General features: G+C 45.4%; 1 protein-coding gene across 3 annotated transcripts in view; it reads left to right on the top strand.

Moving 5' to 3' along the window:
* The first annotated feature begins 9,296 nt into the window (after positions 1-9,296).
* Positions 9,297-16,341, top strand: part of SLC25A13 (solute carrier family 25 member 13) — a 119,637-nt gene continuing 112,592 nt past the window's right edge. Inside the window, exons 1-2 of one of the 3 annotated variants that reach the window (XM_083469059.1) lie at positions 9,304-9,403; positions 15,504-15,518. In XM_083469059.1, the coding sequence (XP_083325185.1) occupies positions 9,392-9,403; positions 15,504-15,518 (27 nt within the window). In that variant the 5' untranslated portion in view covers positions 9,304-9,391. Of the gene's footprint in view, positions 9,404-14,972; positions 15,000-15,503; positions 15,519-16,341 lie in introns of those variants that run through there. The other 2 variants (XM_083469060.1, XM_083469061.1) reach the window with 2 other exon arrangements.

Below are 16,341 nucleotides of genomic sequence, written 5' to 3'. Positions count from 1 at the left end.
AAAATGTATATATTGGTAAGAATAGCATAGAAAATGCATGTGTTGAGCGGCACTGCAAAATTTGGAGAAGTGCAAATTTTGAAGGATAGTTGTTTCAGTTTGCCAATTATTTCAGAAAATGAGGCAGGTCCATGTTCAAATTTGAACTGAATCAAATTTCTCCTTCATCCGTAGCAGCAATGCCAGCTTCCTTCCCAGAGAAGAAAGCATAGCTAGGAAGGTAACTTGCTTCAAGACCACCCCTCCCACGATTCTTCCCGAAATGAACCACCAGTCTTCACTAGTTATTGCTTCTGAATCACCTCCACATTTTATACACGTGTAGGACTTCGTTGATGATGTTGGACACTTACTTTGCAGGGAAGTAGTGGGGAAACAAGGGACTTTGATTTAAAAAGTGCCTTTCTATAGATTGAAAAATATTGAATAAGGAGAAGCAGTAATATAGTACTTCATGCCAGCAAACTGTGGTAAATTTATGAAAATAAAAAGCATTCTGAAAATCCTCAAAGGTTTGAGGGGCGGAAATCTCATAGGACTACATCATTATACTTTGAATTTAAAGTACATTTTCATGTATCACTTTTCTAGCATTTGAAAAGCCTCCCAAGACTTTAAAATGTACATTGGACCTTAACCTAAAAGGAACTGCCAAAAGAAGGATGTAAGGGAATTTTATTTGATTTATATGGGGTGATAATAATATGTCAAGGCAAGTTAGTCCAGGTTCTAACTCTGGCGCTGTTCAAGTGTATTTTGGCAACTATGCGTCGCCGAAAACTTTGTGCCAGCTGGAATGGCTTGCTCATAATATTGCACACATTGCCTGGGGTTTCTTAGGAATGGACAGTGTGCTGCAACAGTTAGAATGTCGAACTAGGATGGAGGAGCACCAGATTTTAATCCCCACTCAGCACTGAAGCTCATGGGATAACTCTGGACCAGTCACTATGCCATAGGGTTGTTGTAGAGGTGGGGATGGTGGAGATATATAAAAGGCAAGATATACATGTAATATGTATAAATCACAGTATTTGCTCAAAGGGACCCGGGACAACTCGTAAACTGTAAAAATCACAAATCTGAGGATTGTAATTACTGTGAGTTCAATGCATTTCAGTGCTGCCCATTGAGTGGAGATGGAGATCTAGGTAACTCTGTTCAATTTCCTCGCATTTACACATCATCCTTATGTCCGGTACCTACACACTTCCATGGAAGGAAGGCTCTTTGGTGGAATAGAGGTAAGCAATTTTCGCGAACTCTCCTCCCCTTGCAGCCCCCCAGGCCACCTCTCATTGTGAGGGTCTCCAACCCTCTGAAGCAGATCTGAGGTTCATGTGTATCAGCAAAAATCACCTCTTTCTCTATTATACTGAGGGAGGCCTCCATAGGATGTAAGTCCCTTCCATCAGCAGAGGAACACAATTGGGCAGAACTTTTCCCCTTTACAAAGCTTGCAAATTTGCCACTTACTAAATTGCATTGGCTTTGTAAAATACTTTTAATAATCTAGTCCATCTTGAACTTTTGCATCTGACGTGTCAATTTTCTCACACTTAATTCCTAAATTATTCAATAAAGGTAAAGGTACCCCTGACCGTTAGGTCTAGTTGCGGAAGACTCTGGGGTTGTGGCGCTCATCTTGCTTTACTGGCCGAGGGAGCCAGCGTTTGTCCGCAGACAACTTCCAGGTCTTGTGGCCAGCATGACAAAGCCGCTTCTGGCGAACCAGAGCAGCGCATGGAAACGCCGTTTACTTTCCCACCAGAGCGGTACCTATTTATCTACTTGCACTTGACGCGCTTTTGAACTGCTAGGTTGGCAGGAGCAGGGACCGAGCAACGGGAGCTCACCCCGCCATGGGGATTCAAATCGGTGAGCACTAGGCTCTGTGGCAGTCAAGGATTATTGTTGCTGTGTTTAGTAAATACAGGCCTTGATGAATACTGGGCTATATGATCAAATCACTAATGCCTTATTACTGTTAATAAGTGTCTCACAAAAAAGGACTCTCTTTATAAAGATTCCTTTATGTATTTGTTTAAATATTTACAAACCACTTTCATATAAAATATCACAAGGCAGTGTAAAACTGGAAAAAACTACAGTAAAAGGAATTAAAACATGTACTACACACCAGGAAAGCTGGTGAACCCTTTCCCCCCCTAAAGGAAGATCTGATGTATTGCTCCTCATAAAACAGGCATGTTATAAGATCACTCCCCAACTGGGAGTTGTGCCCAACTGCTCTTTTCTACTCAGATTGGCGTACCTTAGGACTCTTCGGAATTAGGCATTTGAAGAAGTATCATAACACTTTGAACTGTCATGGCCTCCTGCAAAGAATACTGGGAAGTGTACTTTGTTAAGGGTGCTGAGAGTTGTTGCAAGACCCCTGTCCCCTCACAGAGCTGCATTATCCCAGAGTGGATTAACCATCAATGCCTCTGCCTAAGAAACTCTGGAAATTGTAACTGTGAGGGGAAAAGGAGTCTCCTAACAACCTTAAAAAATGTGTTGCCCCTTTTCACTTTGGTTGTGTGTTAATAATTTGTAGCGCAGCGGGCAATATCAGCACTTGCAAATGTTGCCTTTGTCTTGGGTCTGTCTTCAGACACATGTGATCTCTAGAAATTTGAGAGAGGTTCCTACATTTACATCATGTTCCCTGCAGCTCCACGCACCTTTTCAATAAGTTTCTTTTCTCTGTGGAAACAACAAGGAAAAGATTTGAGCCTCTGGAGTTGTTGTCTTCCCCTGCTGTAAATTGGAAGGAAATAGATCTGGAAATCATTGGAAGACAATAAACACAATTGTGCTGTATCACATTTTTACAGTTGCTTTTCATAGCTGATTTGCTCTCAAGACATCATGCTTGCTTCTGATGCATGAAACCACAGAACCACAATCAGCTGATTTCATAATTTACTTCTTCCTGTCTCTCTGGATAGTCAAACTAAAAGAGGGGAGGAAAACCCCCAAAGCCCACCATTCCTAATTCAAACCACCTGTCCTAGATACATGGATACAGACGCTGTGGGTGTAACCGACTTCCATTAAAATCAATTGGAGATCGGCTGTTGACTTCTATGAGAGGCTGATTGCACCCTTTACCTTGGAAAATAGTCATGTTTTCTTAAATATGCAAACTTTGTGGCTTTCCCAACATCAACCTCAATTTTCATTAAGGCAATATATGGTCATTAGTGCACAACAAAATGACAAAACTAATCTTTTATTTACTTTGAGTATTACTCTGTAGGCAGACTAAACGATTTTATTTGTTCATTGTAATTCACTCTGTGATTTTCTGTAACAAAAATATTTGTCTAGATATCAAGATACTTAATGGCTATGGAAAACAAATGGACAGATTGTAAGTCCAGATGAACTCAGTGGGACTTGCAATCACACTGTTAAGGCAGGGCTTGTCATCTGAGATTTTTAAATTACATGTATCAAATAAAAACTTTCTGATTAATTGGGGGACTGTTTTATTTGACCATTTTTTTAAAAAAAAAGATTAGTCAATTAATTGATTGAATATTGATTATATAATTGTAGCCCTATATTCTTTTTGTAATGTTTTAATCTAGTACTAATACTTGTTTCTTCTTCTTTGGAGATCACTTGTAGCCGAGTAAGATTGTCTTCCATGAACATGGTCTTAACAGTGAGTCTGTAAGTGACTGTGGAGGCTACTTCTGGATCCACACATCCTTCTACAGTGGGGACATAGGTTTCCAGGCGGGAGTTGATCACGATGAGGGTTTGACGAACATGCCTTCCTCTTAGCATGTTTCTCCCTTTTGTCCTGAGTTTGAGTGTCTTCAAAGCCCATGACACCTTTGGTAAAGGCTGTTCTCTAATTGGAGCGTTAGCAGGCCAGGGTTTCCCAGTTGTCAGTGTTTATACTACATTTTTTTAGATTTGCCTTGAGAGAGTCTTTAAACCTCTTTTGTTGACCACCAGCATTACACTTTCCATTTTAGGTTGGTAGTACAATAGCTTTGTAAACAAGCATTTTGGTTTCCCTGAGAATGTCCCAGTCCTCAAACACTCTGCACTTCAATTGGGAGAAAGCTGCACTCGCAGAGTTCAGGTGATGCTGGATTTCGGCATCAATATCTTTCCTTTTGGAAAGATAACTGCCCAGGTAGGAGAAGTGTTTGACACTTTCCAATGTTACACCATTGAGCTGGATTTGTGGTGCTGCAGAGGGGTTGTTTTGTGCTTGTTGATGGAGCACTTTGGGTTTTTGGATGTTGAGCGACAAGGCCAGCTCTTCATAAACTTCTGTGAAGATATTTAGGATGGTTTGGAGGTCATCCTCGCAGTGTGCACACACTACATTGTCATCAACATACTGACGTTCTATGATGGAAGTTATGGTAACCTTACTCTTTGATTTCAGCCTATACAGGGATTGGTTTTGCTCTCTGCATTGTTCTTGAAGCTGTCAAGTGGTGAAAGTCATGTTCACTGTCCCTTATGAAGGTCGAAAACCATTTAGGATATTGTTAGGAGATGGTTTGCGACACCCTTGCAAGAATTTTGCAGGCCACAGCTAATAAAGAGATGACTTTATAGTTTCCGTAATCTGTTCTATCACCATTTTTTTAAAAGAGATTAATAATTTTGGCATCCCTAACATCTGTTGGGATCACCTCTCTCCCCCTGATTTTTTCGATGAGCTTGTGAAGTTATGTAAGTTCAGTTCCTCCTGCTTTGAAGACTTCAGCAGGTATCCCAAGTTTGCCTATGCCTGTCTTAGGGGATAGATTCCAAAGTTGTGGTGCTATGTCAAATAAACTAAAGTATAGGCTTTTATTTTTTGTAACCAAGGCTGCAACCATATGCAGAATAAGTCCCATGTGGGAGTAAGTCCTACTGAATTCAAACAGATTTAGTTCTGAGGTCATGTACTGAGTTCATTTAAAGGACTGAACTGTAAATATTTAGTTATGCTTAGAGCAAACAACTGGAAGTCTCACTGATTTCACTGAGTCCATTCAAAGCATGACTAAACCTAGTTTCAACCATACACCTCTATCCTGTTTATGTCTGAATGGAAATTATGGACATCAGATATGCAGTCTTTCTGGCACTCAGTGTTTCATTGGCTATTAGTTTAAAACTATTTTGATAGTATTTTCATTTCTCTTTTGTCATTGGCATCTTGCATTTATGCAAATCTTTTACCAGCTCAGAATAACAATGATTTAACTCAGGGGACAGAAATTGCTTAATGGTTGAATGCGATTAATCATGTACAAATGATTGAATAATATTTCCTCTCTCTTGATTGCTAAAATCCTACAGGGGGGAAAACCTCAATTCATTGTCTCTGGAGAGTTATTGATGGTCACTGACTAATTGTGGACAAAAAAATAATATTAGTAGTCCATTACAGTCTGATAAATATTCCAAGCATATATGACACATTTGAGTTGATATGTATTCTGAGCATGTACTCCAATAATTCTCTCATCAGAGCTGCCTTGTTACCCTAACGCTCTGCAGATACTGATAATTAATCAACTGCATCGAATCTTTACAGAGTAAACAAATCTGCCACATGTGAGGGATGATTATGTTTCGTGTAGTTGGGAAGATTTCCCCGCTTAATATATTCATGCCAAAGGCATCTTCAGTTGCAAAGTATTTTTGTCACTCATGGGGAAAAATTACTTTCTTCTTATTTAGAATAGATGTTCTCCGCGTGTTATAGGAAAACTCTCAACTGGTGTAAATTGGAATGGTGTCCTTGAAATCTGCAGACCTGTGCTGATTTAGGCCAGCTGAGGATCTAGCAAGCTGAATATTTATGGGACAGTTTGCAAAATGTAAGATTGTTAAACATATCTATTTTTGGTATTTTCTCTCTCTCTCCCCCCCTTTCCTTTCCCCTTTTTTTGCATTGTACTTGGGGATGATTGAAAAGGCTTCTTTCCCTTGACTAGAGGAAACTCATCTGAGAAAGATTATTTTCAAAGTAGTTTGACAGCCTTCGTACAAACTTGTTCCACAAGAACAGTTCCTCCTTAAGTGCCAAACTCTGCATGCATGTGTGTAAATCCAAGGACAATGTGGTGCTGACAGACTTCCTGGAAGAAATGTGGTGGAATCCCGGGGGGAGGGCGTTTGCATTATTCCATGTGGAGTGCAGACCCACATTGACAGACACTCTGGCATCATGTAATCCTATGAAGTGCTGGCCCTACCATTAGGCAGGAAGCTGATTCGGGCAGCAGATCCTGGGGCAACTGCAATCCCCATCCCCTTTCCCCATTCTCCTGAGTTGTCTAAGCCAGCCTGCTTTGCCCCTCTTAAGCTAGCCAGTTTCCCTTAAGTACCCTGAGGAAGAAGGATGCTGTCCTGTTACCAGTGCTGAAGTAAGATTCAACTCTACCTGGAATCTTGTCTTTGCCTCAGGCAGCGAAATGTGTTGGCCTGGCCTTTAGCCTATGTTTCACCTAATGCTACAAGTTATGTGGGTTTAAACATATTAAATTCAGTGGGTTTAATTCTGCCCTGGATATGGTTGCACAATGGCTGTTACAGGGAATCCTGCTTGTGCCAATGGAAGCTGCTCATTCTATTTACAATCCAAAGCACCACACATCAAGCTGTATTTCTCTGTATTCCCGAATACTCTGGGGCACTATTTTATTCCCAATGATAGTGCTGCAGCCAGGGCTTAGGTGATGTGGGGCAAGGTGCCATCAGTATACTGATGACACTCAGCTCTATTTCTCCACAGCATCTGAATCAGGAGTAGCTGTGTGGGCCCAGCAGTAGTGGGATGAAGGAAAACAAGTCAAACTTAGATGTTAACAAGATGGAGGCACTGTGAGCAAATGGTTCCCATGTCTGAAGAAGTGGCCATTTTCCTGCCCTAGTCAGAGCTGCACTCCCCTGAAAGAGCAGGTACACAATCTGCAGGTGCTTATGGATCCAGTTTTGTAGAGGCCTTGGTAGCCTCAGCAGTGGCGTAGCGTGGGGGTGCAGGGGGGCCGGCCACACCAGCCGCAACATCTGGGGGGGGGGGGCGCTCGCACTTGCAGCTCTCTGCCCCTACCTGGCTCACTCACTCTCTCTCACTGCAGTGCTGGCTGTGCAAATCCAATCCGAGCCACCGGGTCGCCGCCCACTGTGGAGGGGGGGTGCCAGGCGTGCGGTGTGGTGCAGAGAGAGAGTGAGGGACTATCTGGGGGAGGGACAGTGCAGCGGCCGCCCAGCGCAGCACTGAGCGCGGGAGAGAACCACACCAGACCAGACCAGGCAGCAGCAGCAAGAAGCTGGCAGCAGTGGCAGGTGACACAAGCCAGAGAGGAGAGAGCCAGTGGTGACGCGGGGAACTGAGTAGAAGCCGCCGCTGCAGGTAAGTCTCTCTGCATTGAAAGGGGGCCATAGCTGTCAAGTGTCCCTTATTTGAAGGGAAAGCCCCTTATTCCAGCGCCATGTCCAGCTGCTGTCCCTTATTGATGGATGTCCCTTAAATGATGTCCCTTAAATTTCAAAGGAAGCCGCTCCTCTCCCTCCCTCCCTGCTGGCCAGGGAGGAGGGAGGCTCTAACTGTGTTGCTTGGCTGTGTTGCTCACCCAATAAGAAGTCTAAGAATGACTGGGGGAGTGGAGCTTGCATGCCTTCTGCTGATCAAATCAGCTGCGTTCCCTGGGGACTCACCTTTGCTCAGCGCTTCCCAGCGGAGAGGTGACGGTGGTTTTCCTTGAGGCTTCATTTGGCTGCTGACTGGGCTTTCTGCCTTTGGCTCAGAGGGGCTCAGAAGTTGAACATACCTGTGCTGAGTGCTCAGATCGGAATCGGATGGATACGTCATCGACGGCCCACTCACCCTTGCCGGCGAAAAGGTCTGGAGCAGGGGCACATGGTGGGGGAAAAGGAAAGGAGATCTCGCGGGAGGGGGGGAGGCTGTGTATGTGTGGCTAGGTAATGCAAGCTGAGGTGTTTTTTGAATGCTGGACGCCATTTTGTTGCACATGCTGCAAACTTTGCAGTGCAAAACCAGGCCGGGGAGCCATCTTAAGCTGAGGCTGCATAGGCCTTGTGGTGCATGTGATTCAGATTCTATTCAGTTGAACCTCTGGTTACAAAGTTGGTTGGACAGTGTTCTCGAAGCTACCAGCATGAGTTTGACCAGACTGCAGGAGGACAGGAAGACGGGAGTGCCTGGAACAGGTGAGGCTGCTGGTCCCTTATTTTCAAGGCTGCTGGTCCCTTATTTTCAAATATGTAAGTTGACAGCTATGAAGGGGGCACACTGGTCATTCTGCAATGAAAGGGGGCACGCTGGTCTCTCTGCAAAATTAACGGGTTAGGGGGCGCAAATCCACGGGTTAAGGGGCGCAAATTACTTGCCTTGCCCCGGGTGCTGACAATCCACGCTACGCCACTGAGCGTCAGTGGCTATGAGCACCTTTGATTGGCTTCAGCTGGCATGTGGTTGCTCCTGGCCTGAGAGAACTTGATCACAGCAGTCCAGGTAGTAGGGACTTCATGACATCCCATGTAGGACTCCCCTCGTGCTTGGTCCAGAAACCGAAGTTAGTGCAGCATGCTGCAGCACAACTGCTAACTGGAGGGATATTTGCACTGGCTGCCAATTCGTTACGCGGCCAAATTCAAGATATTGCTATCAGAATATAAACCCCATAACAGCTCTGGACTATTTCACTTGAAGGACTGACTCAAGTCACTGCCCACTCAACCACTTTGATTTGCAGAACCGGTCCCTTCCGTCTCAATCATTCCAAAATGTGGGATCTCACGGCTCTTGAGGATTCCGCAACCTCACCTAGCGCCGGCAGGCATGCAAAACAGCTTCCGGGGCTTAACCCATGGCAACCACTGGAATTTGCGCCTGCTTTGAGGCTGCAATCCTATATACCACCCCCTTACCAGGGCACACATCCCATTTAAAGTTAATGGGCTTTACTTCTGATAAGGCGCGGGCAGGAATACGCCACCCCCACCCGTATACATATGCAGCATTTCCTCTCCACGGGATGCAGCTGCAGGAGGTTAAAGTACGAATTACAAAAAATTAATAAATAATAAAGTCTCTCCACGCCGCCACCTCCGGGATGGCTTTGCCCGCCGGAGCGGCTACATTTCACCTTATTGGCCGGAGAAGGGACCACGGGGAGCCGGCGAGTTGACACGCGCCGCCCGAGCGGCCAGGCCTGAGGACACAGGCGGATCACGCGCGCCGCAGCGGGTTCCCGGGGGCCGCCGGCAGCCAATGGGCGGGCGGCGGCGGCGCTTCCTCTCTCCTGGTTGGTGCATCTGCGAGGACGCCGCTCGCCGCTGCCGCCGCCTCCGCTCGCCTCGCCAGGGGGAAAGGGCCGGCTGCGCAAGGTAAAGCATGGCTGCCAAGGTAAGTCACGGAGCTCCGGCGGCGCGCGCAGAAGAGCGCGGGCTGCGGCTGCTGCTGCTTCTGTCCCGGTAGCAGCCGCGCCACTTGCTCCCCGAGCCTCCAGGCGGCTGCCGCTGGGAGGGGAGAAGCGGGGAGGCTGCCAGAGTTGACCTAGGGCCTGTCCTTGGCGCAGCTTGGCCCGCTTTGGGGGGTGAGGGGACTTCCCTCCCTCCTCGGGGGAAGGGCCAAGCCGAGGCCAGCAGGTCGTGCTGCTTCCGGAAACCCCAAAGAGGAGGCGAGGCCTCAGGGAAGCGTCTTTTGGCTAGCATGCAGATGCACCAGCAAGCGCCTCCCCCCCTCCGGCAAACGGAGAGGTTCCGGGGCTGAGGGCTGCTTCCTAAAAGCATAGCCCACAGGCCCATTTTGCTCGCCCAGTGTCCCGTTTCCCAACAGGTGCTGGGCAGATGCTTCTAGGAAACTCCAGCAGCAGGTTCCCCTCTGGCAGCCGCCTCTCCTCTCTTGCTGCCTTCCCTGACATTTGTAGGTACACTGCCCTTGTGCATGGAGGTTCTGTTTCGTTGTCAAGCCATGGATGAAAGCTGGCCTTGTAGGAGCGGGAAGCTTGCTTCCCTCTGGCAGCGTTCATGGAGGTATTGAAACTTCCTGTGCTGCAAGGAGAATGCTCTGGGTGTGTTCAAAGACAGCTTTGTATGGTTGGTTCATTGGCACTTAACACTAGAAAGTGGGTCCTGGGGCTAAGGCCTAGCACAGTAAGTCTTGACTGGCAGCACTAGATAGATCCACACGTGGTACATGCCTTCAGTGCGGTGTTTGCTCCATAATTAGGATAAGCCTTGAGATTTCTGTAAAATGCCTCTGTGTTACAGTGAAGTGACTTTGAAGGCCCATTTCCACCTGCAGTCCTTTTCAGTTTGCAAAGCACACTTACCTCAGAAACAGGACTTATTATTTTCCAATATATAAATCCATTATGCACATTTATGGGAGCTATGCAATATAGCTTCACAGTTTTCTTTTTTAAAAAACATACTGTCCCAGCTATAGTGCCTGTACAGTTTGGAGCATTGAGACCAACACAAAGGTCACATTTATGTAAGGACTTTGGTTTCAACAGTGATAGTCACCTGACTTTCACTGACAGTTTTCCAAGTTCAGATAGTTAAGAGGTTGAAGGCTGCCTGTCAGCCAGAAGGAGAAATGTCTTAAAGTTACCTTGAAAAACCAAACACAAACGTTCTGGCAAGATGGTGGCAGTCTGTGCAAAGCTACAATAGAATGCTAGGAAAATCCTATGCTTAAAGACGCCTTATATCTTCTGCAGCCTTACAAACCCTACAAACAGAATGGTGTTTGACTACACTGAACATGCTGTGCATTATAGACAGCCAAACAAGCAGAATGAATGAATGAATTAAATCAAAGGCCTTACATCACTTGGTAGCCCATTCACACATATAAACTATACATGCAAACCGTCATTCACACAATATATTATAGGCGAAAGTTCTCTACAGTTCAGTACATGTTCAGCTGCTGTCCATCAAGCATATTCTAAGCAAAAATAGAGAAATCTTAAGTTCATACTTGAACCGCACCTTGTTCTCATGTAAATGTAGTTAGAACCCTAGTTAACAAACTATTTTAAGTTTTCCAGAAGCAGTTATGTGAGTGCTTAAAAAGAATATTTAAACCTTTTTTTAAAAAAAGTAAAAGGTTGCTAGCACTGTTTTTGGCAATTGCTGACAAACATCTGCCTATTAAACCACATTAAAGCCATCCCTGTTCAGAACCCTGATCCTTAATGTTGTCATAGCTGCCTGCGGTGCTAGGATAAAGTGACCACACCCTAAGAGAAGCCACTGTGTTGTATTGATTATAACCTTCTTATGGGTGTAGAGCAGCCTTCCCCACTGTGTTATTCTCCAGACATTTTGGACTACAACTCCCATCAGCCCCAGCCAGCTCCCAGGTTGGAGAAGGCTGGTGAACAGGTTTCAAAGCCAAAACCCTAATCATGGCTATGTGGAGGTAAGTCCTGTCAAAAGCAGTACACTTGCTTCAAGTTTAGCAAGTTTAAGGGTGTGGATCGGCTTGCAGAGGAAAAATTTGGGGTAAGACTTGAAACACAAGTATTTAGTTTGAGAGATGGGCAATTTGTTCAGTACAGAGGAGCTTCCTTCAGTCTTGTCGTGGAAAACCACACAGTCTAAAGGCTGAAAGGAATATCAAGGATCAGTCCTGTACAACCATCTACTCTGACACATTTGCTCTAGAGCTGACCATCTTGTATTTATCCATTTTTTAAAAAAAGAAAGTAAGTAAAAATCCATAGTTGCCTTTGGTAGATTGACAAGACAAGTTATCCTTCGTAGGAATGCTTCATGTTACAACATGCCTCGAGGAATATGTGGTAGAAACCTCTCAGTAGACGTTTATATTAAAGCGTGTTTATTTTGCATTGCATATAATGATTTGATTGCAGGAAAACAGTATACAAATGCGAGAGGAAGCCTTGGTTGACTGTAGCTCCTCACCATAGTTGTACAGTGAACTGTACATATGCGGTGGGTCTATCAAAATTATGCGGACTTAAAGTCATGAACATGATCAGCTTGGAGTGCTTTCCTTTCCTTAAGATGCTATCTAAACCTTATGCACTTCTGGCATTAAGTCAAACACAGTTGTCATTCTGAGTTCCAGTGCTAGGCTTGTAGGTTTGTGCTGCTGTGATACAAGGTAGAGTGAAGCCCTTCTTTGAATCTGTAGAGCTTCCTGGGCACTGGCAGTTTTCAATTCAGTACTGGAGGTTCAGGCTGCGTATCATCCTAGTCTTTTCTTAGTTCCATGTTTTCCCCTTCCACCACAAATTCTAGAAACTTTGGAATGAAAGCTAAGCTTTTCTATGTTCTTGGAAGAGAGTTCTCACTGCTCTCTTAAGTGCAAAGCATGTGTGTTTTTAAATGGGCCCTGGACAATCAACATGCTTATAGGTGACATGGTATATAGTGTTTTCTAAACATAGCATTCCATAAAGATCTGAATTATTTCTTAGTATGTATAGGTGCTGGGGTGGGGGAGAGGAAACGAAGGCAGTGTTTTCCTTGCAAAAGGGTCAGAGTTTTAATGAACTGAAGTGTTAAATTATGGTGGAAGGTGCAGAAGGATGCTGAAATAAGTAGAGTCAGATTGTAGTACAGCATAGCAGGAGTTTGATCCTGCATGCAAACTGCTAGAGGGGCTGCCTAATTTATTACATTTATTTAATATGTGGTCCCAGGATGGATTATGTGGACCTCAGTACTGTACAATAAAATATGCAATAAATAATAATAATAATAATAATAATAATAATAATAATAATAATAATTTTTTATTTATACCCCGCCCTCCCCAGCCAAGGCCGGGCTCAGAGCGGCTTACAAGCAATAATAAAAACAAGATGAGTGATTAAAACTTAAAAACAAAAATAAAATACAACATTAAAATAATGGAACATTAACATATTAAAATGAAGCCTCATTGCAGGAGAAGGAAAAGAAAAAAGAAAAAAGGGGGGGGAGGGAATCAAATTGGCTCCAATCCAAAGGCCAGGCGGAACAACTCTGTCTTACAGGCCCTGCGGAAAGAAACCAGATCCTGCAGGGCCCTGGTCTCATGAGACAGAGCGTTCCACCAAGTTGGGGCCAGTGCTGAAAAGGCCCTGGCTCTGGTTGAAGCCAATCTAACTTCCTTAGGGCCTGGGACCACTAGGGTGTTGTTATTTATGGACCTTGAGGCTCTCCGTGGGGCATACCAGGCGAGGCGGTCCCGTAGGTACGATGGTCCTAGGCCGTGAAGGGCTTTAAAGGTCAAAAGCAGCACCTTAAATCTGACCCTGTACTCCACCGGGAGCCAGTGCAGCTTGAAAAGCACTGGATGAATATGCTCCCATGGCAGAGACCCCGTGAGGAGCCTCGCTGCAGCATTCTGTACCCGCTGGAGTTTCTGGGACAGCTTCAAGGGCAGCCCCGCGTAGAGCGAATTACAGTAGTCAAGCCTGGAGATGACTGTCACATGGATCACTGTGGCCAGGTCGGGGCGGGAAAGGTAAGGGACCAACTGCTTGATGCGGCGAAGGTGGAAAAATGTCGCCTTGGCTGTTGCTGTGACTTGCGCCTCCATGGAAAGGGAGGCGTCAAGGATTACACCCAAACTCTTAACGGAAGGCAATGGTACTAATTGGGCCCCCGCAAGAGAAGGGAGTTGGTCCCTCATCCCCATGCTATCCCGACCTAGCCATAGGACCTCTGTCTTCGAAGGATTTAGTTTCAATCGGCTCCCACGAAACCATCCAGCCACAGCTTCCAAGCATCTGGTCAGTGTGTAAGGGGCCGAGTTGGTGTGGCCATCCATCAGCAGATAGAGCTGAGTGTCATCAGCATATTGATGACAGCCCAGCCCAAAGCTCCGGATAATCTGGGCAAGGGGGCGCATAAAGATGTTAAAAAGCATTGGGGAGAGAATTGCGCCCTGCGGCACTCCACACACCAAGGAGTGGCGTGACGACATTTCCCTCCCTAGTGCCACCCTCTGTCCCCGACCAGAGATAAAAGAGCACAACCAGTTACGGGCTATGCCCTGTATCCCCACGTCTGCAAGGCGATGGTCCAGAAGATCATGATCGACCATGTCAAAGGCTGCTGACAAATCTAAAAGGATCAGCAGTCCTGACCCGCCTCGATCCAGTTGTCTACGGATATCATCTGTTAGGGCAACCAGAGCCGTCTCCATCCCAAAACCAGGACGGAAACCGGACTGAAATGGATCTAATGCCGATGTTTCCTCCAGAAACCTACCAAGCTGTTCAGCAACCGCTCTCTCAATTACCTTACCCAGGTATGGAAGATTTGAAACTGGGCGGTAATTGGATAGGTCTAAGGGATCTAATGAAGTTTTCTTTAAGAGTGGACGCACCACTGCTTCCTTCAGTTCCCCTGGGAATGTCCCCGTGTCAAAGGACAAATTGATAATTTCAACCAGGGGGGTCCGCGCAACATCTGGACACTCCCTAATCAGCCAAGACGGGCACGGATCAAGGAGGCAGGTGGTGGGCCTACCAACTTGGAGGAATCTATCCACATCAGTAGGGAGTATCCGATCGAAATGGTCCAACACTGGACCTGAAGTCAGTCGAGGGGCCTCCAGTTCAGTCACTGTATCTAGATTGGCAGGGAGGTCACGGCGGAGCAACAGGACTTTCTCCGCAAAAAAGCTTGCGAATGCCTCACAGCTGTGGGTCGAATTTGTGCTTAAATTTGGTTGTCCTCCTAAGGACGTTATTGACCTAATTATTCTAAAAAGTTGTGCCGGGCGAGAGCTAGCGGATGCAATGGAAGCTGCAAAGTAAGATTTCTTAGCAGCTTTCATAGCCATCTCATAGGCTTTCATAAGCGTCCTATAAGATGTTCTTGAGGCTCCGTCACGAGTCCGTCGCCATACTCGCTCTAGCCATCTGAGATCCCGCTTCATTTTCCGGAGCTCCTCAGTAAACCAAGGGGCCCGGTTTCGACGGGGTCGCAGAGGGCGCTTAGGCGCGATCTCATCAATGGCTGCCAAGAGCCGGTTATTCCAGTCCTCAACAAGGTCATCTAATGAGTCGCCAGGAGGAGCAGGGTTCCGCAAGGCTTGTCGGAATCTATCAGGATCCATAAGCATTACTAGAGTATAAATTAAACTGTAGCAACAGCAGTCAGAAAAGGCAAAAACACTACAATGAAAGGCATATTCTGATCTCATCTTCCACCATCAGAAGTCTGTGCAAAAAGGGTGCATCTTGACCACACATCATGGGCGTAACCAGGATTTTTGTTGGGGGGGCAGAACATCAGTTAGCTATGTATTTTTATTGATGGGGGGCAGCTGCCCCTCCCTGCCCGACTCCCGGCTACATCCATGCCAGACATCAAAATTTGTACAGTGTTGTATCTTGGAGGGGAGGGCATTCCCCAACCTGGGGGCCACCACACCGAAGCTCAAATGTGTGCCTAAGGTTCAGGCTGAGTTGTGTGAAAATACTCTTCTGATCTAGCCCAATAATGTTCCGTTTGATTTTTCTCTTCAGCCAAACAATGGATTGGTGAGTCGTGGGTATTTTTCTGAGCCGTTGATATATTTTTTTTCTGCATTTGCCTGATACCTGTCCTGTGCCAGCATCCTGCATGACAGCTTTTTAAAATTAATTTTATTCATTTTTGTATACCCTCAAACTCATGCACCCTTTTGTATCCTGTTGCATTGTTCTTTAAATGATGTGTTTAAGGTTTTCAGATTGTTTTCTCCCCCCTCCCTTGCAAAAGAACACAACCCACTTTGATGCGTAGGGTATTTGAGAGTGAATAGGACTTTTTATAAAAAAAAATGGAGTATTCTAATATAACTATTCTTTTTTATGGCCTAGTACAGAAACATTGGATCAGACTGCAGGTCCCAACTCACCAGTTGAAAACCACTGCACATACTTGTAAAGATATCTAGCCTGCAAAAAAAAAGTACTTGCCTGTTAAGGGGCAACTAGCCTGTGTTTCAGGCAGTTTGCAGAGGATGGACTCCTCTTTCTCCAACCTGCACAGAAGAATCACCATGGTATCCCAGTAATACCAAAAAAGCCTGGCTGGGGCCAAGATTGGCTACATTTTAGTCCCATGTTAAAACCTGGCTTTTTACTCAGGCATTTGGACCATGTTGAGCATTTGACATGCTTGTGCCGTTGATTGGTATTGCATATTTTAAGATTCCATGCCAAATATTATTAATTGATTGTTATGTTTTATGGTTTTAGGTGTTCCCAAGAATGGTTTTATTGTTGTTGTTTTCTGCCCCCCGATCAACTGATAAATAGATATAGTGGATTAGAAGTGTTTTAATTAAATCCTAGCCTCTTAGCTTGCCAGTAAAAGAAT

Source organism: Podarcis liolepis, assembly GCF_965112155.1.
Source record: "Podarcis liolepis genome assembly, chromosome: 12".
Lineage (NCBI taxonomy): Eukaryota > Metazoa > Chordata > Lepidosauria > Squamata > Lacertidae > Podarcis > Podarcis liolepis.
Note: the sequence above shows the minus strand (reverse complement) of the source record. Positions and strands in the feature narration are given on the sequence as shown.